Genomic DNA, 27,605 nt, shown 5'->3' on the forward strand with positions numbered 1-27,605 from the left:
GAACAGCTGGATCAACAGTTTGCATAGTGACTTTGCTCATGCCAGTATTCTAGAATACTTCTAAAACTTGTGTTGATTCAATTCTTACTGTTGTGTTTTAATTACCTTATATTTGACTGACTAAGGATCTTAGGATAATATTAAAAATGATGAAGTTTTATGAACAAGGAAATGTGTGAGAAACGAGCCTTTTCTTTTAATCATGAAATCAGTATTCTGAACTACTTCTTCCAGTTTTTCTATTTCTCCTCTCCGTTCTATTTCCTTATACTTTTCCTTCTTACTGTTCTTTTACTCTCCTCTCCCTTCTTTCCTTTTCTTATCTTTTTGGACACATTATTTTACTCTGCAGCTCTGGCTGGCCTTGAACTTACGACCATGCTTCTGCCTCAGCTTCCTGGGAGCCGGTATTACACGCATGAACACACTCCCCAGACATAAGATAATTTCTAAACAGTCTTATATAATTCAGTGTGTTAAGATTTTGAAGGCTTTAAGCAGTCAGGCTTGCTTTTGCTCACCAGTTGATAGTATTTAATTTAAAAAATGGTGACTTAAAGATAAGAGAAAAACAACAGGTTGTTAATCTCTCTTCTTTGTCCAGAGGTTGGTAGTTTATTATTTGTCATTATCAGAAAGAAAACAGAGAGAGTCCTGTGCCTCTTCAACACCCTGCACTGTGAGAAGTGCCCTTACTTACCTGCTCTGGAAAACACACAAAACCTTGTATTAGTATTAGTCATGGGGCTGCATCAAAATATACCACAGTTGCAACTAAACGATTTGTTACAGCAAGCTTTGTTTTTGTGATTTTTAACATATGTATATATGTATATGCCCCTCCCCTGCTCTCTCTGTCTCTGTCTCAATGTCTCATCTCGCTGTCTCTGTCTCTGTCTCTGTCTGTCTGTCTCTCTCTCTCTCTCTCTCTCTCTCTCTCTCTCTCTCTCTCTCTGTGTATGTGTTTTCCTGCAGACAAGAACCTAGGATCTCACTCATGTTAGTCAAGTACTCCAGTGTCTATGTGCTTATGTGTACTTGTCTGCCACAGCCAGAATAAGGCATGGGATACCATGGAGCTGAATTTACAGGTGCCTGTGAGCTGCTAGATATAGTTTCTTGGAACCCACCTTGAGTCCTCCAGAACAGCAAAAAGTGAGCCAGCTTTCCAGTATTATCCTATGGGATTTCCATCTTTTTAATAATTGCAATGAGTATTTGGTGAAGTTTCCACTTAGTTTTCCTCTGGACCTTTGTTAATCCCTAAACTGGAACTGTGGTACATGGGTGACTGTCACCTGTAGCATCTTGTTATACCATACAGGCCCAGTAGCACAAGAATCATGTGTATGTTTTATACAACAGTAACCCAGCCTTAGGGGTCTTTGCTCAGCCCAGATACTATTTCATATGGAGTTGAGTTCTCTGAAGAGAGGAGCAGATGCACTGCTGAATTTTGCAGGTCCAGGTGCATGTGAGCATAATGTATCTTAGACACATGATGCAGAGGTATGGTCATAGAAAGATCTCTCATGTGTATGATGTATGTGTGTCTAGATGTGTCAATGTGTGTGTCTGTCAATAAACAACCACATGTGTCATTATTCAAATTCCATCTACCTTCCTACTACTACTATTACTTGTTATTATTATTATTATATTATTATTATTATTATTATTATTATTATTATTATTAATTATTGACAGGCTTTTTCTATGGCCTGAAACTTATAACCTTTTAAATTATCTAATACTTATACCAATAAAGACACATGAGGTGTAAACTGAGGTAAAACTTGCTAGTTCAGCATGGTAACTTTATTTTTTTAAACTGTACACAGAATATCTATTTACAACCCTAATTCTACAACTAAACTACTATCTCTTCAGAGATCTCTTTCTCTCTTTGTCATTCTACTTACCAAGGCCATTTTACCTTTCTCTGAACTTCTCCAAGCCTAAGAAGGTTGCTTAGCAAACACTCTTTTCTGGAACAATGTTTTAACTCTATCCTGCCATCTGCTTCTCTGTTGTTCCTATAAGCCCAAACAGGAAATCCCTATCTCTTACTCTTTGCTCCTTCTATAAAGCCCTTTCTATGCCAAAAAGGAGGTAGAAAGAAAGGGAAAGAGGAACAGGGAGAGGGAAAGAGAAAGGGAGATGGATAGAGAGAATTCTATCAAAGGTACAATAGTTGTCAAAAAAGTCTCCTACATATTGGCAGCTGAACCATGTCACAGTCATGGAAGACTGAGGCTCCAAGCCAAGTCAGTAGTGCTGAACCATTTCACATTCATACTGGACTAGCTCAAGGCCACCCAGGTCACTGTGCCTTCAGTCATAAAGCAAATACCCCAAGCAACTTATCTTAAAACAGGCAAGAACTTTGCATTCTTTAGTATTCTTAGCTGTGGAGGCATTTAGAGGTACACCAAATTGCACTACTTGAGGACACACCTAACTGCATTAGACACATTATCTCTATCTCTATCTCTCTAAGCTTTCATATTTTGCTAATAATTATGTTTTCTGTGTACAATAATCAAATATTCTGTAACTAAAATTTCTGCAATTTATCAAGTACTCTTGCCAGTGAGCCTTAGTAATCTACCTGTATCCTTCTTCCCAGAGATGACTGCAGCTGCGCATCATGATGCTCTGCATGTTAATATGGGTGCTGGGGTTTGAACTCAAGTGTTCATGTTTGCAAGGCAAGTGCTGCACTGAGTGAGCCACCTTCCCAGCCCCAAGTCATCTATTTATTTATTACTATGCTTTATTCACAAAATAGACTTGTCCATAAAGCAATTTGGAATCTTGGCTTGTAGAGCCACCAAGTATGTTATAACTGGGCCTCTGACTTATCCTCCCTGCTAATTCCACCTACATTCATGGAAAAGTGTTTGTTGTTCAAGAGACTTCTGTATGATGTATGGGAAGGCACAAGTCTTAAAAATCTTTTCCTTCTAAGATTTATATTAGGGATTAAATTATAGTTGAGAGCTGGGGTAATAGCTTAGTTTTTAAAATCTAGGTGTGAAATTTAAGACAAGGCTCAATAACTTCTGTTCAGTCGTCCTCTGTTTTATTGGATGTAGAATCTTTCACTGACCCAAGTGCTGAGTGACTCTGCTACTCCTGCTTGCTAGTTTGCTTGGGATTCCCTTGCCACCACTTCATGTGCACTAAGATTACAACCTGGCCACCACCTATCCCCAGGTTTAGCATGTATACCAGGATATAAACTCAGCTCCTGCACAGCAAGCAATTTACCTGTTGAATCATCACTCTAGAACTGCTTTCTTATATTTTAATATAACTTAAACTTACATATAAATAATTGTAAAAAGGAAAAATTCTAAATTGTGAACAAATAGTTCAGCTGGGGACTCTTGACAATAAAGGGAAATTATGAAGGCTTAGAAATGTTCATTTCAAACTAGTGAACACAACTAAAAAAGAGCCAAAGTCCTACATTATTCTGCCCATAATAGGTTTATTATTTGTTTTATATAGTTATTTACTATACAGATATAATAAAGGAAAATTGTAAAAAAACACAAGCATACAAATCAGCCTATCTTTACTCAGCAAAAAGTAACATCATACATACATTTCCTATCAAGATTTAGTGTTTTCCAGGTGATTCTACTTAAAACCACTTTGAAATTTCTATCTTTTAAGATCAATAAAGCCTTTAAAATGAGCAGCAGGAGAGACTGGACATGATGAATGGTTCCAGAATTAGTTTGTGTTTCCTAGGAAAATGAATCTTGCATCTCTTTCAGTTCTAAGAGTTAGCAGATAGGCAGCAGGAGTGGTTGGGACTTTTGAGTGTGGTAAGAAACACAGTAGGAACAGCACACATGTATTTCTGGGGCTGATATATCAGTATACTCAGTGCTTCCTCCCATGACTATTAACCTTTATTTAATTTGTGTTTCTTTATTATTGACTGAGACATACATACAGTATATTTTGATCAAAGCTACCTCTTTTTCCTCCACTCCATTTTTTTTCTATGCCCATTTTATCTCTCCCACCTTCATACATTTTTTTTTTTTTTTACATTTTGTATTGCTGGTGTTGTTGTTCTGTGGATTTTCAAAATCCACTGAGTGTATTTAATAACTTAGTGTTCTCTGTATGGTCATGGCTATAAATCTATCTACTAAGCATGTATAGATTTTTATGGGCCATTCCTGACATAATCCAGTAGTTCCTCCAATGAAAGCCATCCCTTATTCCTCAGCTAGAGGTGGAATTTCATGACCCCATTCCCTGTGTAGACTGAGATTTATCTGCATTGACCTTGTCTTGCACATAGAACCATAAGTTCATAAGTGAACAGATCTTGTGTGGCAAGCACCATTTTAGCAAAGTTCACTACCTTTATCTCATCAGGCCTTTTTGTATCTTCTTCCAAGAGGATGCCAGAGACATGAGATGAGGGAGTCTTAGAGAGCTGACCCACTTAGAGCTGAGTGCTCCACTACTTTTCTCTGTATGTTGCACAGATTTAATCGCTGTGTGAATCTCCATCGGCTGTAAAAATAAGCATTTCTTATGAGGGTTCAAAAATGCACTGATTTATGGGCATAAAGATAAGATAGTAGGGAATAATTTATGACTGTGTTCACTTTGCAGATAAATAATATTATGTTCTCCCCTAGAGCCTGTGATCAAGTCAGCCACAGGTTCTTGCCCTGCTAACTGTAACAGGCATGAGTTACATCATGTAGATTGGGATTTAAATCATGGTTATATGTTTTATCAGTTAACAGAGCCATGCTTTGATTAGGACTTTTGGAATAGAACTTCTGTTCAATCATAAAGTAGTTTATTACTCCCATGGCATTCATGTCATGACTAAACCAGTGGTCATATCTTGGCAAGGCAGTCTTTATTATAGCTAACATGATTCCCAGTTAGTTCAGACTGATGACTATGGTTTTTCCTCTGGTCGTCTAAATAGCACTTTCCAGCATTGTGGATGTTAGTCCATAGGAATAAAGCTTCTAGATCAGTACAAGGTTGATTTCTCAACACCCTGTGACTCAACTATATTGTGACCTCAACAACAGTTTCTTGCCTTCAATATCTGGAAGATAACCGAGAACAATATTTATAGCTTTTATTTTCTAGAGAAGTCTGGGATCCTAATGACAAAACTAACAATTAACATACAGATAACCAATCCATAGCACGCATCTTTTTTCATTTCACGGTATATTGTATGTGGGTAGACATTACTTCCCACTATAGGCTAACTGTAGTCAAACTCTTTTTTGTATATGTGTATTTATATATTGTAGGAACCTTCATCAGTTATAGCTTTTGATGCAGCATTTTCAACTTGTCATTGTGCTTCTCTATACTTACTCCTCTATGATACCCTCCCACCTTCCACCCCATTGTACCCTTCCTGTTCTACTCTCTTTAGTTCACTTTTCATACCACTAGCATTCTAACTTTTGGTGTGTGTGTGTATTCATTTGAAACTACTTATTAGAATTAGTATCTTCTTTTTACCATGTGGCTCTCAATATTTAAGTCAGCTGGTCAGGCTTGGGAGCAAGGCCCTTTCACACTGAGTCAGATCCTCAGCCTGGAATTTTCTGGGGATTAGATATATTATTTTCTGTTACAAAGTAATCTCAAGGAGTTGAATTTCCCTTAATGGTTTGAATCATTGCTGTCCAGTTTTTTCTTTGTTGTTGTTGTTTTGTTTTGTTTTTGTTTTTGTTTTTTACTTTCTGTATCTCTTCTTTCCACTCTGTCAGGAGATGGATGTTATTTCTGTTATAGGGCATTGTGCAGGGAGTAAAAGCATACTGAATCCTGTAAATTTCAGCACATGATGGCTGGCTCACAATAAGTATTGATTCTTATCCCCACTGTGGATTGGTTCAGTCTTACACGAGCATCCACATGATGGTGCAGACACTCCCTACCTTTCTCAGCAATAGTTCCAGCACAATACTGGTTGTAATACTATAGAGAGCTAAGAGTCAGTTACCCCTCCCCTCTACACACACCACCCACACATATAAATGTATAGCACATGTATAAGACAGTATCTACCTTGTTTGTGACATACTGATCACTAAGCAGGACACATTTCTGAGTAGATTGCAATCAGGAGCCTTTCTCCATACCTGCTTCAAATCTCATTTAATTGGTGGAAATGATAAGAAGCTCATCAAACAAGAATACTGGAGACTTGCTAATGCTGGAAGACACTCCCCACACCCTACACATCTTAAGATGAGGAAGGTTTCTGCCTTTCTTCCTCCAGATACAGTGTCAACATATTTAGTCCCATGTGTTAAGGGACTGTTCACTGGGAACCATGATACACAGTGTTCCTTAGCTACGACTCCTAGGCTGGAGTGAATGTGCAGTGGGGATCAGAATATAGAAAGTCCCTGAGCTACCAAAATGAGGTTTGAGAAAATACATTTTGATTTGGTGGGAGGTACATAAAAGCATCATGAGAATGAGCATGCAAGCTTTAAAAAGAAAGATGAATATTTCTCTTAATCTATTTAATCTACTCTTTCCTCCTGTTCTGATCAAATGAGCCAGCAAAATGGTTGATTTTTTTTTTTTACCACATTCCTGTTTATCCTTGAAGGCACTCTACAATACCCCTTATTCTCCATACTTTCTTAGCACAAGGGCTACACATGTGTAGGTGTGGGTGGTGTGTATGAATCAGAGGAATAATTTTTTAGATTTCCATGGTATTACAGCTATGACCACATGACTAAGGACTCAAGCATAGAAGTACACGTTTCTTTAATCTCTATGCCTTCTGTTTTCTCCTTTCGATGACAAACATATTAAACAATGTATAATATTCTAGAGTACTTAAAAATTCTAGAGTACTTAAAAATTCAGTAGTCAATAAACATTTATAAAGATTTATTTTTAATTTTTTTACTATTTGAGATAGAGACAAAAACCTTAAGCCACGAGTCTTCAACTTCCATGAGAATGAATATTGAGGGTACACAAAGTTCAATTTTCTTGAGTAATCTTGGAGCCAAGCAACTGTTGCAACATCCTTGTAAGTCTTCGTAGAGTGGGTTATACATAAAATGTGACAGGCTTAATCATGTTCTGTGATTGTGTATATAACATTCCCTCTTCTGTTCCCTATGCATGGGTAATTTCCATACTGTCCATTTCCCTCCATCTAGGCATGGCTATCCTGGTCTCATGTGCCAAGAACCAGCCACAGCTTTGAGAGTGGTTCCTGAGAGAAGGCATTGGGTGCAGCAAAACAAATGACTTGAAGTCAAATTGTGGGTATCAAGCTGTTGGCCTATATTTTGCTTGAGACATATTTCCAGATTGTTCTATCCTTGGGACAGCTTTCTCTTACAGTACCAAAAACTCTCTGGATAGCTCATCTTTTGCAGATCAAAAACCCAGTTTTTATTTATGTATCAATTCAGTCACTACTCCAGGTTTCCTTATGACTGTTCCATGAATCAAGATCTAATGATCCCAGTCTCTTGATTCTTAGAAGGAAACAGACAGCAAGGACATTTTTTTTAACATTGCAAAAGAATTCAGAGATCTGTGTGCCTTTGTTAAGCAATGACAATATGCTAGATGGGTGAGAATTTTTCCTGTGATAAGAAACCCCTAAATCTCTTTATATCCTTCCTTAGTATCTTTCTGACAAGCTGATTCATAGGGCAGTTGCTTCTTTTCTTTTAAATTTATGAATTTCCTTATGCAATTCATATTGCATCCTTATATTTTACATAATTGTGAAATTAAGTACTTTTGAACTCATGTTTTCAGAGTTATTTCCCACAGCTTAAGGGTTGTCTTGATGATCTCAGCAGTTACCCATTTGCTGAGACTTTAACCATATTATCACTTTCCAGACACTCGCTGTCTCTGATTATCATGTAAGAATTAACTTGGCAGAGAGGGCATTCATCAAAGAAAGAACACTAATATACATAAATTATTATACAAACAGGCCTATGCCTACATCAACCATCAACACTCATGGAGGCCCATATCCTGCCAGTTCTGTTCCATGAGTAGGAACCATGTCAGGCCATTCCTTTAACACTCACTTTTCAGCTTAACTGGCTCTGCCTTTGAAAGGCCTCTATGAGCACCTCCTAGTACATTTTGTACCCTGTGTCAATATTCTAACATCTGTCTTTCTTCTGTGAAGGTCTCTCACATGTTTTCTTTGAACTTTTTTTTCCACTTTACCCAGCGTTCTCCTTATGGAAACTAAAAGTTAAAAGAGCAAACGATGCCCATGTAGGGCTCCATGAATATCTTCTTTCAGTGTTGTACCAAGAGTGAGATAAAGGTCTCCTTGTAGTTTCACAGCACAGATTTGGACAGAGAATGTAAAGAAGGAGCAAAAGAGAAAGGAATTGTAGAAGAAAGAATTTGGAAAAGGAGGGAGACACCATAAACACCACACTTTCCCTCAACCTTGAGCCCTGGGATACAGAATGGAAAATTTATTCTGAAAGTACTAGGAGTTTAAGTTCAGAGGCAGCAACTGTGCCTTAATTAAACAGAGTTCTATTGGTCTTTGGCATAGGAAATGGTGACTTTCTAAGACATTATTTAAAGTATCTTTTTCATCCTATTCCAGGAACTGGTGGTTGGTCCCCAGCAGATTCTAATGCCCAGCAGTGGCTCCAAATGGACCTGGGAAACAGAGTGGAGATTACAGCTGTGGCTACCCAGGGAAGATATGGGAGCTCTGACTGGGTGACAAGCTATCGCCTGATGTTCAGTGACACAGGGCACAACTGGCAACAGTACACGCAGGAAGGCAGCATCTGGGTAGGACATATTTTCCTGTACTAGTGAATAAAAATGAGATTTACTAATTCTAACCAGTGAGTGTTTCTACCACCTTACTGTACCCAGACCATTAGGGCTTAAATCGCTGTCCTGTGCCTATTCAGAATTATAACACTACATCTAGGTCATGTCTTCTGTATAGCTCTATACCAAGGGCAATTGGAGTATCAGCGGTAAACGGTTCATTGCGTTCTTCCCTCTATTGGAATTTTGATGGTTTTAGAGCAGAGTCTGTTACATCATCTTTGACAATATGAAAACACGATAACAAAAACCTAGTTGTTTGTAAGACTGTGTCATTGGCTATCCTACTTTCTTTTGCTCAATGCTTTTGTGGTAAAGTTCTATTGACAAAAGCAATATAAATGAGAAAAGCCTCATTTTTGTTTATGGTTCCAGGTTACCATCTATCAAAGCAAGGGATTCAGAGCTGTAGGAGACTGAGGTTGATAGTCACATGGCATTTATGATGAGAAGAAGCAATGAATGTTATGCTAGTGCTCATCTCATTTTCTTCACTTTCTTTTTAAAATTTATTTATTTATATGCTTTAATCCTTTTTTACAGATCAGATTTTAGCCCCTTACTTGTCGACTCTGACAGCTCCTCTTCCCATACCTCCTCCTGCTCCAGTTTCCAAGATGATATACCCACCCTCCTACACTCACCCCACCAGGCCACCACACTCCCTGGGGACTCAAGAGTTAGGTGTATCTTCTCTTACTGAGGCCAGACCAGGCAGTTCTCTGCTGTATATGTGTAAGGGGGGAGGGAGAGCAGCGTGATATCAGTTGGTGCATGCTGTCTGGTTGGTGTCTCAGTTTCTGAGAGATCTCAGGGGTACAGGTAAGTTGAGACTGCAGGTCTTCCCATGGGACTCTCCTCCACCTTAGCTTCTTCCAGCTTTTCCCCAATTCAACCACAAGGGTTCCCTGTTTCCAGTCACTGATTGGGTGCTGGTATCTGCATCTGACTCTTTCTGCTGCTTGTTGGGCCTCTCAGAGGGCAGCCATGCTAGGCTCCAGTCTGTAAGCACACCAAAGTGTAATAAAATAAAAGTAATAGTATTAGTAATAGTGTCAGGGCCCCAGGTCTCTTCTTGAGCTGGATTCTTATTTGGGCCTGTCATTGGACTGCCTTTCTCTCATGCTCTTCTCCATTTTTGTCCCTGAAGTTCATTCATTGTGAAGAACAGCCTCCCATTCCCACAGCCATGATGAGGAATTGCATGGCCTCAAAGTGTGACTCAGAGTAAATGTTCTTCCTTAACACTGCTTCCTGTCAGCTATCTTGTCACAGCAACCAGGAAAGACACAGATACACCAGCCTTTCATTTTCCCCTGACTATTTTGCATCTTCTTCAGATTAATTTTTTATTTCAAGTTTACAGGGATCATATAGTCTTTTACCAATACAACCTACACCTGGGTAGTATGATGCTTGGTGATTTCTGTACTTTTCTGGAGTGTGTTTGCACACATGAGGTTTGCATTGGTTACCAAGCACTTCCCTTACTCTGTGGTCAGTTGAAACAATGGATTACATAGTTCAGTCGTCAGTTTTCCAATTTCATGCTTTTATTATTGGATATTTTCTTTATTTACATTTCAAATCTTATCCCATTTCCTGGTTTTGTGGCCCCCCTCCCCTCCAGAAAACCCCTTTCCCATCCTCCTTCCCCTTGCTTCTATGAGGGTGTTCCTCCACTTACCCATCCACACCCACCTCCCCACTCTCAATTCCCCTACACTGGGGCACCTATCTTGCTTTCATAGGACCAAGGATCTCTCCTTTGATGCACAGCAAGGCCATCCTCTGCAAGATAAGCAGCTGTAGCCATGTGCATTCCTTTCTTGATGGCTTAGTCCCTGGGAGCTCTTGGGGGACTGAATGGTTGATATTGTTATTCCTCCTGTGGTTTTGTAATTTGCTTCAACTCCTTCAGTCCTTTCTCTTACTCCTCTACTGGGGACTCTGTGCTCAGTCCAATGGTTAGCTATGTATTTGTAAGACTCTGGCAGGGTCTGTCAGAAGACAGCCATATAAGACTCCTTGCAGCATGCATTTTTTGGCATCCACAATAGTGTCTGTTAACTGTATATGGGATGAATCCCCAGGTGAGACAGACTCTGTATGGCCTTTCCTTCAGTCACTGCTCTACACTTTGTCACCATATTTGCTCCTGTGAATATTTTGTTTTTCTAAGAAGAAACAAAGCACCAAAACTTTACTCTTCCTTCTTCTTCAGCTTCATGTGGTCTGTGAATTATATCTTGGTTATTTGGAACTTTTTGGCTAATATCAACTTGTCAGTGAATGCATACCATGCGTATTCTTTTGTGATTGGGTTACCTTACTCAGGATGATACTTTATAGTTCTATCCATTTGCTTAAGAATTCCATGAATTCATAATTTTTAATAGCTGAGTAGTATTCTATTGTGTAAATGTACCACATTTTCTGCATCCATTCTTCTGTTGAGGGACAGCTGGGTACTTTCTAGTTCATGGCTGTTATAAATAAGGCTGCTATGAACATAGTGGAGCATGTGTCCTTATTACATGTTGGTGCATCTTTTGAATATATGCCTAGGAGTGGTATAGCTGGGTCCTCAGGTAGTACTATGTCCAATTTTCTGAGGAACTGCCAAACTGATTTCCAGAGTGGTTTTACCAGCTTGCAATCCCACCAGCAATGGAGGAGTGTTCCTCTTTCTCCACATCTTTGCCAGAATCTGCTGTCACCTGAGTTTTTGATCTTAGCCATTTTGACTGGTATGAGGATTGTTTTGATTTGCATTTCTCTGATGGCTAAGATAATGAACATTTCTTTAAGTACTTCTCAGCCATCCAGTACTCCTTAGTTGAGAATTCTTTGTTCAGCTCTGTACCCCATTTTTCATAGTGTTATTTCATTCTCTGGAGTCTGATTTCTGGAATTCCTTGTATATGTTGGATATTAGCCCTCTATCAGATGAAGGATTGATAAAGAACTTTTCCCAATCTGTTGGTTTCCTGTTTGTCCTATTGACAGTGTCCTTTGCCTTACAGAAGCTTTACAGAAGTTTTATGAGGTCCCATTTGTCAATACTTGATCTTAGAGCATAAGCCATTGTTGTTCTGTTCAGGAAATTTTGCCCTGTGCCCATGTGTTCAAGGCTCTTCTCCACTTTCTCCTCTTTCAGTTTTAGTGTATCTGGTTTTATTTGGAGGTCCTTGATCTACTTGGAATTGGGCTTTGTACAAGGAGATAAGAATGGGTCGATTTGCTTTTTTCTACATGCTGAACACTAGTTGAACCCACATCATTTGTTAAAAACACAGCCTTTTCCCACTGGATGGTTTTAGCTCCTTTGTCAAAGATCAAGTGACTGTAAGTGTGTGGGTTCATTTCTGGGTCTTCAATTCTATTCCACTGATCTTCTTGCCAGTATCTGTGCAAACATCATGCAGTATTTATCACTATTGCTCTGTAATACAGCTTGAGGTCAGCAATGGTGATTCCTTCAGAAGTACTTTTATTGTTGAGAATAATTTTTGCTCTCCTGGGTTTTTTGTTATTCCAAATGAATTTACAATTGTTATTTCTAACTTTATGAAGAATTGAGTTGGAATTTCGATGAGAATTGCATTGAATCTGTAGATTGCTTTTAGCAAGATTACCAATTAATATAGTATATTAATCCTGCCAATCCATGAACATAGGTAATCTTTTCATCTTCTGAGGTCTTTCTTCAGAGACTTGAAGTTCTTGTCATACAGATCTTTCACTTGCTTGGTTAGAGCACACCAAAATATTATATATTATTTATGAGGATTTTGAAGGGTGTCGTTTCCCTAATGTCTTTCTCAGCCTGTTTATTCTTTGAGTAGAGGAAGACTACTGATTTTTTTGAGATAGTTTTATATTCAGCCACTTTTCTGAAGTTGTTTATGAGCTTTAGGAGTTCTCTTGTGGAATTTGTGGGGTCATTTTAGTATACTATCATGTCTTCTGTAAGTAATGATATTTTGACTTTTTTCCTTTCCAATTTGTATCCCTCTGATCCCCTTTTGTTGTCTAATTGCTTGAGCTAAAACTTCATGTAGTATATTGAATAGGTCAAGAGAGAGTGGGCAGCCTTACTTCCTGATTTTAGTGGGATTACTTTATGTTTCTCTCCATTTAGTTTGATGTTGGTTACTGGTTTTCTGTATATTGCTTTTATTATGTTTAGATATGGGCCTTGAATTCCTGATCTTTCCAAGACTTTTATTATGATCCAGTGTTGGATTTTGTCAAATGCTTTTTCAGCATGTAATGACACGATAATGCAGTTTTTCTCTTTGACTTTTTTTTATATAGTGGATTATGTTGATTGATTTCTGTACATTGAACCATCCCTGTATCCCTGGGGTGAAGCCTACTTGATCATGATGGATGATCATTTTGATGTGTTCTTGGATTTGGTTTGAAAGAATTTTATTGAATATTTTTGCATCAATATTTATAAGGGAAAGTGGTCTGAAGTTCTCTTTCTTTGTTGGATCTTTATGTGGTTTAGGTATCAAAGTAATTGTGACTTCATGGAAGGAGCTAGGTAGAGTTCCTTCTGTTTCTATTTTGTGGAATACTTTGAGGAGATTGGTTTTAAGTTTTCTTTGAAGGTCTGACAGAATTCTGCACTAAACCCATCTGGTTCTGGGCTTTTTTTAGTTGAGAGACTATTAATGACTGTTTCTATTTCTTTAGGGGATATAGGACTGTTTAGATAATTTATATGATCCTGATTTAACTTTGGTACCTGGTATCTGTGTAGAAAATTGTCCAATTCATTCCGATTTTCCAGTTTTTGTGAGTATAGGATTTTTTAGTATGATCTGATGATTTTTGGATTTCCTAGGTTTCTGTTGTTGTATCTCCCTTTTAATTTCTGATTTTGTTAAGTTGGGTACTGTCTCTGTGCCCTCTGGTTACTCTGGCTAAGGGTTTATCTATCTTGTTGATTTTTTCAAGGAACCAACTCTTGGTTTGGTTGTTTCTTTATATAGCTTTTTTTTTTTTTCCTACCTGGTTGATTTCCTGAGTTTGATTATTTCCTGCCACCTACTCCTCTTGGGTGCATTTGCTTCTTTTTCTTCTAGAGTTTTCAGGTGTGCTGTGAAGCTGCTAGGATAAGCTCTCTCCAGTTTCTTTTTGGAGGTACTTAGAGCTATGAGTTTTCCTCTTACCACTGCTTTCATTGCGTCCCATAGGTTTGGGTATAATGTGTCTTAATTGCTATTAAATTCTAACATGTCTTTAATTTCTTTCTTTCTTTCTTTTTTGATCAAGTTATCATTGAGTAGAGCTTTGTTAAGCTTCCATGAGTATGTATGTTTTCAGTTGTTTTCGTTGAAATTTAAGACCAACCTTAGTCTTTGAGTATCTGATAGGGATCATGGGATTATTTAAATATTTTCGTATCTGTTGAGGCCTGTTTTGTGACCAGTTATATGGTCAGTTTTGAAAAAGGTACCATGAGTTGCTGAGAAGGTGATATATTCTTTTGATTTAGAATGAAATATTCCATAAACATCTGTTAGATCCATTTGGTTCATAACTTCTTTTTGTTTCACTGTGTCTCTGTTTAATTTCTATTTCCATGATCTGTTCATTGCTGAGAGTGGGCTGTTGAAGTCTCTCACTATTATTGTGTGGGGTGCAATGTGTGCTTTGAGTTTTAGGAAAGTTTCTTTTTATGAATGTGGGTGTCCTTGCATTTGAGTATAGATGTTCAGAATTGAGAGTTCATCTTGGTAGATTTTTCCTTTGGCCGGTATGAAGTGTTCTTCCTTATCCTTTTTGATAACTTTTGGTTGAAATTTAATTTTATTTGCTATTAGAATGGCTACTCTAGCTTGTTTCTTGGGACCATTTTTTGGTACATCAATGGGAGGAGAGGCCCTTGGTCCTGTGAAGGCACTTTGCCCCTGTTTAGGAGAATGTTAGGTTCAGGAAGTGGGAGTAGGTGGGTTGTTGAGCAGGGGGAGGGGCAAGGGGTTATGGGGAGGAGGTTTTTGGAGGGGATATCAGGAAAAGGATAACATTTGAAATGTATAGAAAGAAAATATTCAATAAAAAAATTTGCTACTCCACCTTGTTTCTTGGGACCATTTGCTTAGAAAATTGTTTTCCAGTCTTTTACTCTGAGGTAGTGTCTGTCTTTGTCACTGAGGTAGGTTTCCTGTATTCAGCAACATGTTGTGTCCTGTTTACAAATCCAGCCTGTTAGTCTATATCTTTTTTTTTTTTAAACTGGGGCATTGAGTTCATTGATGTTAAGAGATATTAAGGAAAAGTGATTGTTACTTTCTGTTATTTTTGTTGTTAGAGATAAAATTATGGTATTTTTTGGGTTGTTTTTGTGGTTTTTTTTTTTTGGCTATCTTGTTTTAGGCTTGTTGAAAGATTACTTTCTTGCTTTTTGTAGGGTGTAGTTTCTCTCCTTGTGTTGGTGTTTCCACCTACTATCCTTTGTAGGACTGAATTTGTCAAAAAATATTATGTAAACTTGTTTTTGTCATGGAATATCTTGGTTTCTCCATCTATGATAATTGAGAGTTTTGCTGGGCATAGTATTCTGGGCTGGTATTTGTGTTCTCTTAGGGTCTGTATGACATCTTCCCAGGACATTCTAGCTTTTATAGTCTCTGGTGAGAAGTTTTGTGTAATTCTGATAGGTCTGCCTTTATATGTTACTTGACCTTTGCCTTACTGCTTTTAATATTCTTTCTTTGTTTAATGAATTTGGTGTTTTGATTATTATGTAACAGGTGGAATTTCTTTTCTGGCCTAGTCTATTTGGATTTCTGTAGGCTGCTTGTATCTTCATGGGCATCTCTTTCTTTAGGTTAGGGAAGTTTTTTCTATAATCTTGTTGAAGATATTTTCCGGCCCTTTAAGTTGGGCTTCTTCACTCTCTTCTATTCCTATTATCCTTAGGTTTGGTCTTCTCATTGTGTCCTGGATTTCTTGGATGTTTCGGGTTAGGAGCTTTTTGCATTTTGCATTTTCTTTGACATTGTATCAATGTTTTCTATGGTATTGTCTGTCCCCTGAGATTTTCTCTTCTATCTCTTGTATTCTGTTGGTGATACTTGCATCTATGACTCCTGATCTCTTTACTAGATTTTCTAACATCAGGATTGTCTCCCTTTGTGATTTCTTTACTGTTTCTATTTCCAGTTTTAGATCTTGCATTGTTTTCTTCATTTCCTTTGCCTGTTTGATTGTGATTTCCTGTAATTCTTCAAGGGATTTTTGTGTTCCCTCTTTAAGGGCATCTATCTGTTTACCCGTGTTCTCCTGTATGTCTATAAGGAAGTTATTTATGTCTTTCTTAAAGTCCTCTATCATAGTCATGAGAAGTGATTTGAGATCCTCATCTTGCTTTTCCAGTGTGATGGTATATCCAGGACTTGCTATCATGTAGGAATTTGGTTCTGAAGATGCCAAGCAACTTTGGTTTCTGTTGCTTATGCCCTTATGCTTGCTTCCAGCCATCTGAATATCTCTAGTGCTACCTGCCCTTGCTATATCTAACTGGATCATGTCCTTTCTATAATCTTGGTTGTGTCAGAACGCCTCAGAGTCCAGCTTTCTCTGGGATCCTGTGATTCTGGGATCATGTGATCCTGAGATTCTGGGTGTGTCAGAGTTCTTGTGAGTCAAGCTGCCTCTGGGACCCTGAGATCCTGGTATGACCAAGCTCCTGAGATCCTGTGATCCTGGAGTCCTATGATCCTGGCTGTGTTGAAGTACCTGGGGTTTGAGCATCCTCTGGGTGCTGTGGGACTAGCTGCCGAGTTTGTGCCCAAGTTAAACTGGCCTCCAATTTCATCCTTGAGCAGCTCCCAAACTTCCTGAGGGATGCTGTCCTATCTCCTTGATTTACACACATTTATTCTGCCAATTTTCTCCAGCATGTCCTGAGTATTGATCACTATTTGATATACTATTTGAAGCCTAACAAGTTCAGAAAACAATTTGAGAGTAAAAATCTCATTACTATCAACATATATCTTCTAAGCACTCATTATATGCCAAGCAGCAGGATACATGAACAGAGCCTTAAAGATGCAGTCTCTTCCTTTCCTGTATGCCCAGAACCTTTAATAGACTAAAGCATGGCTCCTATGTAGCACGGAATGCATTCTTATTTGGGTGTATGTATTTGTTGTGTGTTTTTTCTGACTTAGTCACTTGAAACAGGTCTACTCAGCACTGTTGCTGTCAAGGAAGGCTTTGTTGTTGCCTCAGTGTGGACTGCAAGCAAAAATGGATAATGTGAAATTGACAGAGGCAGGGTAATGACAAAAGAGGTCCAACGCCACAAGTGAAATATTGAGGTGTGCAGAGTTGATGTGTTTCATGTCTATGCCCAGTTATAGTGGTTCACATGGAAAAAATGCCCCCCATCTAAGAGCATACAGGTACTTTTGACAATGTTCTGAAACAAGGAAATCCTCACAGGGCTGCAACATGTATCCAGCAACCCCAACTTGCCTTGAAAATAGTGATTTGATTCTGGAACCCAAGAATGTATCAGAAAATAAGCTATAGCCTATAGATAAAGGTAATACTGACTTCTTTCCCTTCAAAAGCATCACAAAGAAGGGACCCCAGAGATGAAGAGAAAGCTTATCAGTTAAGAACTCACAGACTTAAGTTAAGCTCACTTCACATTGTCCATGTATGGTTGTTTACAACCATCCGTAACTCCAGTTACGTAACGCACCAGTGAGTGGATCTAATACCTATGGTGTCTGAAGGCATTGTACTCATTCACACACACACACACACACACACACACACACACACACACACACACAAACATGCACATTTAAAGCTACAAAAAATGTTTACAAGGAAGGGATCCTTAAAACTGCACTGGAGTTACCAAAAATCCTGAGTCACTCATTTCTTATCTTGTTTGATTATAGTTTCGAGTATCAAGCATGGGTGGGATACCATGAAGGTCTGTGTGAAGATCGGGAAACACATGTTTCAAGATTGTTGGTAGATCAAAAGGCATGATACTTTTTTCCCTAGAAGCAATTTTGACTTTATAATGATTTTGTTACATTCGTGTGTCATGTGTTTTATGACAAGCTGCAATGATAGAAGACCATATTTCTATGAAAGGACTGAGAAGCTGAGTGTCTCGACAGGATAAGGACTAAGCAGGCTAAGCATGTTTGCTGACTATTTGTCCACCTCAGGTAGACATGTACATATTGAGTTTATACTCTTTTGGGCATGAACTTACTCTAAGGTAGCTTCTTCTGCGATGTGCTGCTATTCCAGACATTGCATCTATGTGAATGCTGTATATATGAGAATGAGAGAAGGTCTACACATAGAGCTCACACGACTCCATGAGTTATGAAGAACAAGTGCCCTTTCTGAACTAGCACTATCTAGCACTGAATTCAGATACCAGCTCTCATGTAAACTGCCAGATGTGGCCACATAGGATTGTAAGCCCAGAGCTATTCAGGGCAGAAATAGGATGAACTTGCTAGTTCAAACCTAACTCAAGATTCAGTCAGAAATCCTGTCTAAAGAGAGAAATTCAGAGAGTGACAGAGCAATATACATGATTTCCTTCTATGGACTCTGCCCATATGCACAGAGATACATGTATTCACAGGCCCATGTGAACACATACCACAAATCAAGAAACAAAGAGGTTTATATATTCAGAGGAGAACTGCATACATGTACAGGAGAATTAGCCCAAGCTACCTTAGAAAACAATAACAATTTATCATCATTTAAACAAGGGCAGGATATGCCCTCACTGATAAGTGCATATTAGCCCAAACATTCATAGTACCCAAGATACAATTCACAGACCACATGAAGCTCAAGAAGAAGGAAGACCAAAGTGCAGATACTTTGATCCTTCTTAGAAGGGGGAACAAAATACCCATGTAAGGAGATACAGAGAAAAATGTGGAGCAGAGACTGAAGGAAAGGCCTTCCAGAGACTGCCCCACCTAGAGATCCATCCCATACACAGTTACCAAACCAGACATTCCTGTGGATGCCAAGAAGTGCTTGCTAACAGTAACTTGATATAGCTATCTCCTGAGAGGCTCTGCCAGAGCCTGACAAATACTGAGGCAGAAGCTCTCAGCCAACCATTGGAGTGAGCACAGGGTTCCCAATGGAGGAATTAGAGAAAGGACTAAATGAGGTCAAGGGGTTTGCAGTCTCATAAGAGGAACAACAATATCAACCAACCAGAACCTCCAGAGCTCCCAGGGACTAAACCACCAATCAAAAATTACACATGGAGGGATCCATGGCTCCAGCTACATATGTAGCAGAGGATGGTCTTGTGGGACATCAATGGGAGGAGGGGCCCTTGGTCCTGAGATGTCTCCATGCCCTAATGTATGGGAATACCAGGACAGGGAAGTGGGAGTGGGTGTGTGTGTGGAGGGAATACCCTCATAGAAGTAGGGGGAGAGATATGGGATAGAAAATTTTCAGAGAGTAAAGCAGGAAAGGAGATGACATTTGAAATGTAAATAAAGAAGATATCTAATAAAATTCTCCTAAAAAACAAAATAAAAAATCCAATCATTTATTAAACAATTAGGTGACAGCTCAATACGTGGCTTTGTTAATTCTGTGTAATGCAAAAGCCAAATTACGGTGTAAAAAAATGCAAAATCTTACTTCAAGTGACTTTGTGGAAAGATTTTAGAGAGTCACAGCACTCAAAATTGTAAGGTCAAAGTGTTCAAAAGTGTAAGTCTTTAAAACTTGCAAATACCAGTGTGAATCTTTACAAATCATTTTTTCTAGAAACTTTTGTTTTCTGTATGGTTGTATTTAAATGTATATATGTAAGGAAAAAAATCCTTCAGGATGTTAACTTTGTATTTAAGAAAGCTGTCTCACCACACAAAATACATGTATGTTTTAAAATATGTATATGCATATAGAAATATATATTGTTATTTAAATATGCATTCATTTATATGTATACCTTTAAATTAAATGTTTCTGTTTATTGATTTAAATTTATTCACATACATGTACTACATTTAAATAAGTATATGCTCTATAAATACACATAAACTTGAATCTTAGAATGCTGCACATATCTTAAACTATAAATTTTAATCATTTAATTCTTAACCTTTTGATGATTATTGAAATACCTAGAAAATGAGTACATAGACTTATGTATTAAGATTTTAATTTTGAAATGGGATGTTTTATGTAAATTGTCCCAAATTATTATATGGTTGTATTAGCAAAAGCTAACATCATGGCAACGGGAAACATCAAAGACACAGAACAGTGATTTATGCCTCCCCATCTAAGTACATCTGGCTGTTAGCAACAGTTCTGCACTCTGATATGTGGGAACAATGTGGAATATTTTCTCTAAACTTATGCAATGGCACTAATATCAACTTTGTCCTTGGCTTAGCTACTTCTGCGGCTGTGATAAAGTACATTGCCAAAACAACTGAAGGGAGAAGGGTCTTATTTTGTCTCTGCAGTTCTAGGATGATATAGTACATCATTGAAGGGAGAGCGCACAGCATGGCAGCTGATCACATTATATCCCCAGTTTGGGAAGAGAGAATGAAAAACTAAGCTGTAAAACTTCAAGGCTTAATCTAGTGATTCACTTCCCCCCATGATGTTTCACTCAATCTTCCCAAACAGCCCCATCAACTAGGGTAAAAGAGTGCAAACACGTGATCCTATAAAGGACATTTCACATTAAAACTATAGCCATCTGGCTGGAGAGATTGCTTTAAGAGAACTGCCTATTCCTTTCAAGGTTGTGAGTTCAATTCTCAGCAAGCACATGGTGGTTCACAACCATTTATAATGAGATCCAGTGCTTTCCTCTTGTGTTTAGGCATATGTGTAAGCAGAACTCTATACATTATAAATAAATCTTAAGAAAAGTTAAAATAGTCAGGAAAGAACGTGAAAAGTTTCTGAATTCATTCTTTTCCTGATGAAACATAGGCTAATATACACCCTGGTTGGAGGGTTAATGAATCACAGCCACTGTTTGGTAAGGTTGCAAGTGTCTTCATTCCTGTGTGTTGGGGCATGGAAAAGGCAGAGGACAACCTCACTATAGTTTCTCGGGTGTTGTCCAGCTTACTTGTTTTGAGACATGATATCTCATTGACCTGCTACTCATCAAGTTAGACCAACTTGAAATTAAGCCCTAGAAATCTGCCTTTATAAGTATGCATTACTGAATTTCCTGATTTTTTTAAAATAATGAACTCTGGAGATTGATCACAACTGAACTGTCACCCCAGCATGTAAGTAGATTTTATTTATTTGTTTTTGATCGGCTGTTTTCCTTTCCCATTTCAACCCCTCCATGGTATTTAGAAGCAAATATATTATCAATACATTGAAGGTATCTTTCCTGAGTGACATTTGTGCTGGGTGCTCTTTTAAACTCATCTCAGTGGGCAGGAGAGACAGATGATCCCCATGTAAAGATGAGGCAATAAATGGTTGGGCTGCAGCTCAGTTGTAGTTTAGAGAACTGATCTGGGATGTATGAGAGTGTGGATCCAAATGCCAGTGTTTCCCCAAAAGAAATAGAGAAATGGAAAACTAAGGAAATAAATTCCTGATGTCAGTCAGAAGCCCAGGTCCTGGATGACTAGCATGGCTGAGACTTATAGACGAGATACCCAGTTTTCACACCTTGGCCCTGCTACTAAACGCACACCCCAAGCAGTTCTGCTCACAATTCAGATGGCCAGTTGCCTTGTTTCAGAATAAGATGCCGTAATCTCAGTTTTTGTAGATAGCTATGATCCTCTCCCTGTCTCTAAGCTGTCTGACCCCAGGTGAAGGGACATATAGAGGAATTGTTCATAGTGTTCTTGTTCAATGACTTGTATGGCTTCCTGATTTACACAAGACACCAGAAACAGAAAATAAATAATCATATTTTGGAAATAACTAGGTATATGATAAGGATGGTTGTCAGACTTTGAATTTCTTGTCTCTCACTTCAGCTGTCATTGTGTATCAAACAATAGATGAACTGTGTCAGCAACCTGTGACTGTCCCAGAGATTTAGATAAGACAGACTGCTCCCCGAGGCTGGGGCAGGATTACATTGTTTCATTTGAATCATCTTAATTTAAAAGGGCTTAACTGAGGTATCCGTTGTGCTCAGATACAGTACATGAGCTCTGGATTTAGGCAAATCAGTTTGAACCCCGCTACTTGATAATCTTGTCATCCTGACCAGAACTTCATAACCGTGGTCGATAGAGTCTGCATTTGCCAAACACTTATAAAGCCTACATCAGAATCACTGGGGGGGGGGGGGGTGTTCTACATATATCGTCCTGCATCTCTTACAAAGTGGAAGTGCTCAAATCAACAATATTTAAATACCTATATAGAAACATTGTTTGAATTGCCAATGCCACCTTTCTTCCTCAAATGTAAAATGCTTTGAAATTCACACTGCTTAACTGGGGTGATAGTGAAGTCAATGAACTAAGCATAAGGATCTTTGCTCTATCCCCAGAAATTACATTAAAAAGGCCTTGTGTGGCATTGGTTCCTTGTAATCATAGCACTAGGGAGGGTGCATCCCTGGGGCACAATGATGGTCTCCTTTATGAATCTTGGGCCAATGAGAGCTCTGCCTAAATAAACAAGGTATGTCATATCTGAGAAATGGCACCTGAAGTTATTTCTTCCCTTCAGAGGAGTGCACGGACAACCACACAATCACAAACATAAGTACCTGCACATAAGCAGACACACTAATGCTGTTCTCATGCCTGGGCATATTTTCAGAGGACAGTGACATTTGTAGATTCTAGAGACAAAGGAATTACTTGGTGAGATGAGAAAGGAGCAGAGGTTCCATGGCTCCTGGATTGTTGACTATTCAGCTGCTCAGATTGTTTCAAGGAGAAATCATCTATTCTGGGGGATGGGTACCAATTACTAAGTAGTCCGCTAGCAGACACAAGTGGGACAGGAAGCAAAGAAAACCACCTGGTGAGCCAGGAATTTAACAGCAGACTGTCAGCTGCTAGCATTTTGTTTAAGTCTGTTCCCTAGACAAGCATCCCAGTGTACCTTCAAAATATCACCTAGGACTTGGCAGAAGTTAGGTTCTTAGGTTGAAGCTTGGAGGCATAGAAACCAAAGAATCACACATGAACTTCTCTCCTTGACTCATGAGATTAATAAATGCAGATACTGTGCATTCAATTTCGAGTGCACTGAGTAGCGGTTCAAATAGTCAAACTGCTCACTTCAAACTGGTTCCCAGCGCCATAAGCTTGTTTTACAATGGGCTTCACTGTTTAGATCGATTCTGAATAAAAATTTAAAAAGTTGACCTCAAACTTTCTGTATAGTTTAGGATCATCTTGATATTCTGATCCTGTCTTCCAGAATGTTGATATTTTAATCACGTACCAGTGAGTTAAGTGTATGCTAGGCAAGCCCTGTATTCACTGAGATGCAACCTTTCTCTGGGTAGAGTTTCTCTAAAGCCCTTCCAGAAAACGACACTATTTACTAGGATCTTTATAAGGAAATGCAATGTTATTATTGCTCATGGATCATCAGGGTCATGGCCAATAACAACAAAGTCCTTCAAAAAAGGAGAACTCAGGGTTGTAACAGACTCTGGATCTGAGAGAGAAAAAGAATATTGGCTCAACAAAGATAACAGAAGTATGACATCCACAAATTTAGTTGCCACCATGAGTTTAGACTGGAAATAATCTCTTCACACAGGTAGAAAGAACAATTACTAGAGAACTGAAATAAGGAATCTATATTTTGTTGTTGCCTATGTCCCTTATTGGCATATACATTTTCAAACCCACTTAATCTATTGAGCCTTTCAGGCTGTATTTTAGACAAACAAAGGCTCCCAATCCAATCACATAGATGCTATGCTATGATTGCTGGCTGGGAAAACTTAATTACATGTCATTTTTCACTAAATAGCAGCTAGATATTACAATAAGTCATAAGATTGACTGATGAGAAATACCTGCAACTCCCATTACCTGCTTAGCAGTTAACAAAAAATGTCATGTTTGATTAAAAAAAAACAACAACAACAAAAACAAAATAAAAAATGTATTGCATTGAAGACCTTAGTGATTTGTCTGAATAGGTTTACTGGTTGGTGTTTTTTTTCTAAATAAAATACCATGCAGGTTCCTATTGTTCTGGCATAACTGTGAACAGAGAACAACTTGTCATCATTTTCTCCTCCTCCTCCTCCTCCTCCTTCTCTTCCTTTCCTCCTCCTCTTCCTTTCCTCCTCCTCCTCTTTATTCATCATCATCATTATAACAAATAAACAAACAAACAAACAAACAACAAAAGAAGGCTTAAGGACATGGCCAGATAGCTCAGTCAGCAAAATGTTTATTACATAAAAATGAGGACCTGAATTTTAATTCCCAGGAGCTAAAGAAAGCAAAAACAAACAAAACAAAACAAACAAAACAAAACAAACAAAACAAAACAAACAAAACAAAACAAACAAAACCTAGGCCCTAAGGCCCATGCCTATGATGTAAGCACTGGGGGTAGGCAGAGATATGAGAATCCCTGGTGCATAATAGCCAGTCAGTCTAGCTAAACCAATGAGCTCCAGGTACAGAATGACACTCTGTCCCCCAAACTAATGTAAAAAAATACTGAGGAAGGTTCCTTCCATTGACTTTGGCCTTTACATGTACACTTAGACACACACACACACACGTATGAATACACATAAAAGTCTTCATAATAGGTTATGTAAACAATGCCAATACAGATGTTATCACAGTATAGTGAACAAAAAAAATTAAATCAAGCAAAGCAGTTCTTTCTGAATGCACATGACTAGGGATCATTTGATGATATTAGTTGAGGTTGGTTAAACCTTATCTTCATGGTAATTCATGAGATTATTGCTAATTTTTCAAAATTTAGCATTTCAGTTTAATGACAGTGCTACTCATGGTTAAAACTATGCTCATGTGCTACTCGTGGTAGAGTAAGTTTTAGATCTTTGAAAATTTATTTGATATCAGAGTTAGATATAATGCTATACCCAACCATGGAATCACTACGTGCTCTGGCATTTCTATAGGTGGTTTATAAATATAAGAAAGCAGGAACCTTACCTATCTTAGTATTATATATTTAAAGACAATAGTGTCAAGTAAAATAAAAATTTACTTAGGGGTACCATTATGAGGGCAATAGACTGGAAGCAGCAAGAATGAAGGCAAAGTTGTTGAGACAAGTTTGAGGACTTGAGTTTAAAACCCAGAATCTAAGTAAACATCTGTAATCCTCACCTTCCAACAGTGGTGGACAGAAAACGGGGATTCTCAGAAGTTTGTGGACCAGTTATTCTGGCATACACAGATGCTGTTTCATTTCAAACCCTGGAACAAGTGACTGAGTGGCATATTTACATATCAAAGCAGACTTGGCCTCCAGGCATAGCTTGTCCACAGTCCTGAATTTTCCAACCCTTGGGCTGAGCTGGCCTTCCCCCAGCTCTCTCTCTGTCTCTCTCTCTCTGTCTCTCTCTCTCTCTCTCTCTCCCTCCTCATTCTCTCTCTTCTCTCTCTCCCTCCTCATTTCCCTCCTCTTCTTCCTCTCCTTCCTCTTCCTCTTTCTCCTGCCCCTCTTCTCCCTCCTCCCATCCTCATCTTCCTCCTCTCCCACTTCCTTATCCTTCTCTCCTCCTCCCCAAACTCCTCTTCCTCCCCACATCCTCCTCTTCCTCTCCTCCTCTTTCTCCTTCTCCTTCTCTCTGTGCTTCAGTGTTATTTCTCTCTCCCTCCTCTACCCCCCTTTACCTACCTTGCACCATTCTCACCCATCCCTCCCCATGGCTACTCACCTGGACTCAGTCCTTGGGGCCAGTGAACTCCTTTGATAGCAGCTACCCAATAAACCTACCTCTAATTTAATCTAATCTAGCTTGAATTGGTGAATCTAGCTCACTGTTGAAGAAATAACCTATCACTGAAAACAGGCAGACCCTATTATAAACAGCATAGAAGGTGAAGTTCAGCAATTAAGAATTAATTAATAGTGACTTTCATTCATACCATTGCACACACATAAACACAAATGCATACATATAAAAATACTCAAATACAGACAGATAAACATACCACACACATAAGCACATGCCCATGCATACCACAAACATAGAATAACAAATATACATACATATACATATACACATACACCCTACAGTACACATACATGCATACACACACACACACACACACACACACACACACACACACACACACACACACAGACACAAAGGCATACATATCTACTTGGAAAAAAGTTAAAAACAGAAATAACTAACTACACTGACACTCAGTGAAATTAGAAGATACTATAAGGTTAAATAATTTTTGATCATCAATAACATTGCATATAAATAAGCTGTGTGATAAGTTGAAAAATTTCCCCACAAACTCATGTGCAGCCAGAATCTAAAAATATGACCTGTTTGGAAAAAGCTTCTTTTACAACATATCCAATCTTCATGAGAACTCTATCTAGAATTAGAAAAGCCTCTAAACCAGGTGACTAGTGTCTTTATCGAGAATAGAAATTAGGGGGCTGGTGAGATGGCTCAGTGGGTAAGAGCACCCGACTGCTCTTCCGAAGGTCAGGAGTTCAAATTCCAGCAACCACATGGTGGCTCACAACCATCTGATCACGAGATCTGACTCCCTCTTCTGGAGTGTCTGAAGACAGCTACAGTGTACTTACATATAATAAATAAATAAATAAATCTTTTAAAAAAAAGAATAGAAATTAGTTTGGGGGATGCTATGTAGATAAGTGTTTGGAGAATTGAGCTCCTTCCTCAGAACAGAAGCAAATAATGCTTTCCTTTGGTGCTATGCACTTGTAATCCCAGTGATAGGATGCAGAGACAGGTGGATCCTTACAGTCCACTGGCCACCTAACTTAGCCTACACAAGTAAATTCCTGACACCACCAGAGTGCTGTCAAGGTTGGCAGCACTTAAAGAATCATGGCCAATATTGAGCTCTGCCCTCCGCACATGCTGTTGTATTGATACTTAACTACAAGAGGATAGGAAAAATGTACATGAAGTATGTCATACACGAAAAGAGTCAAGGACTGGTCTGACACATTTACAAGCCTAGGAATGCTCACCACTTGTAGGAGACAACTAAAGATGGGGGGGGGGGACAAGGAAAATGTTGCCCTGGGAATTTTAAAGAACACACAGCCCTATACCACATTAATTTGTTAAGTTCTGATCTCAAGAATTATGAGAAGATTCTTGGTTTTATAAGTCAGCTAGTTGCGGGGGGGGGGGGAGAGTTTGTTTTACCAACCACAAAAACCTAATGTACTTTTATTTCTATTGGTGTTTGCTGTAAACCTCATATTATTTGGACCAATTCTATGGAAGACAGGTAACTACTCACTGGCCAGAAAGTCCAGGCTACATAACCAAGCAATGTCAAGTAAAACTATATTCAGGCCATCACTGGGAAGAGAGGCCCCTTGGTCTTGCAAACTTTATATGCCCCAGTACAGGGGAAACACCAGGGCCAAGAAGTGGGAGTGGATGGGTAGGGGAGTGTGGCGGGGTATAGGGGACTTTCGGGATAGCATTTGAAATGTAAATGAAGAAAATACCTAATAAAAATTGGGAA

General features: G+C 38.7%; 1 protein-coding gene across 14 annotated transcripts in view; it reads left to right on the forward strand.

The window, feature by feature from the left end:
• Cntnap5c (contactin associated protein-like 5C) overlaps positions 1 to 27,605 on the forward strand; it is a 648,880-nt gene that overhangs the window by 114,182 nt on the left and 507,093 nt on the right. For 13 of the 14 annotated variants that reach the window (XR_385354.3, XR_385355.3, XR_385356.3 and 10 more), the window contains exon 3: positions 8,645 to 8,838. The exons of the other annotated variant lie outside the window; for it this stretch is intronic. Coding sequence is in view for 9 of the 13 variants with exons in the window: in XM_006524747.3 (XP_006524810.1) it covers positions 8,645 to 8,838 (194 nt within the window). In the remaining 4 variants the exon portion in view is untranslated. The remainder of the gene's footprint in view (positions 1 to 8,644; positions 8,839 to 27,605) is intronic. 14 annotated transcript variants of the gene reach the window in all.

Source organism: Mus musculus, chromosome 17 (assembly GCF_000001635.26).
Source record: "Mus musculus strain C57BL/6J chromosome 17, GRCm38.p6 C57BL/6J".
NCBI lineage: Eukaryota > Metazoa > Chordata > Mammalia > Rodentia > Muridae > Mus > Mus musculus.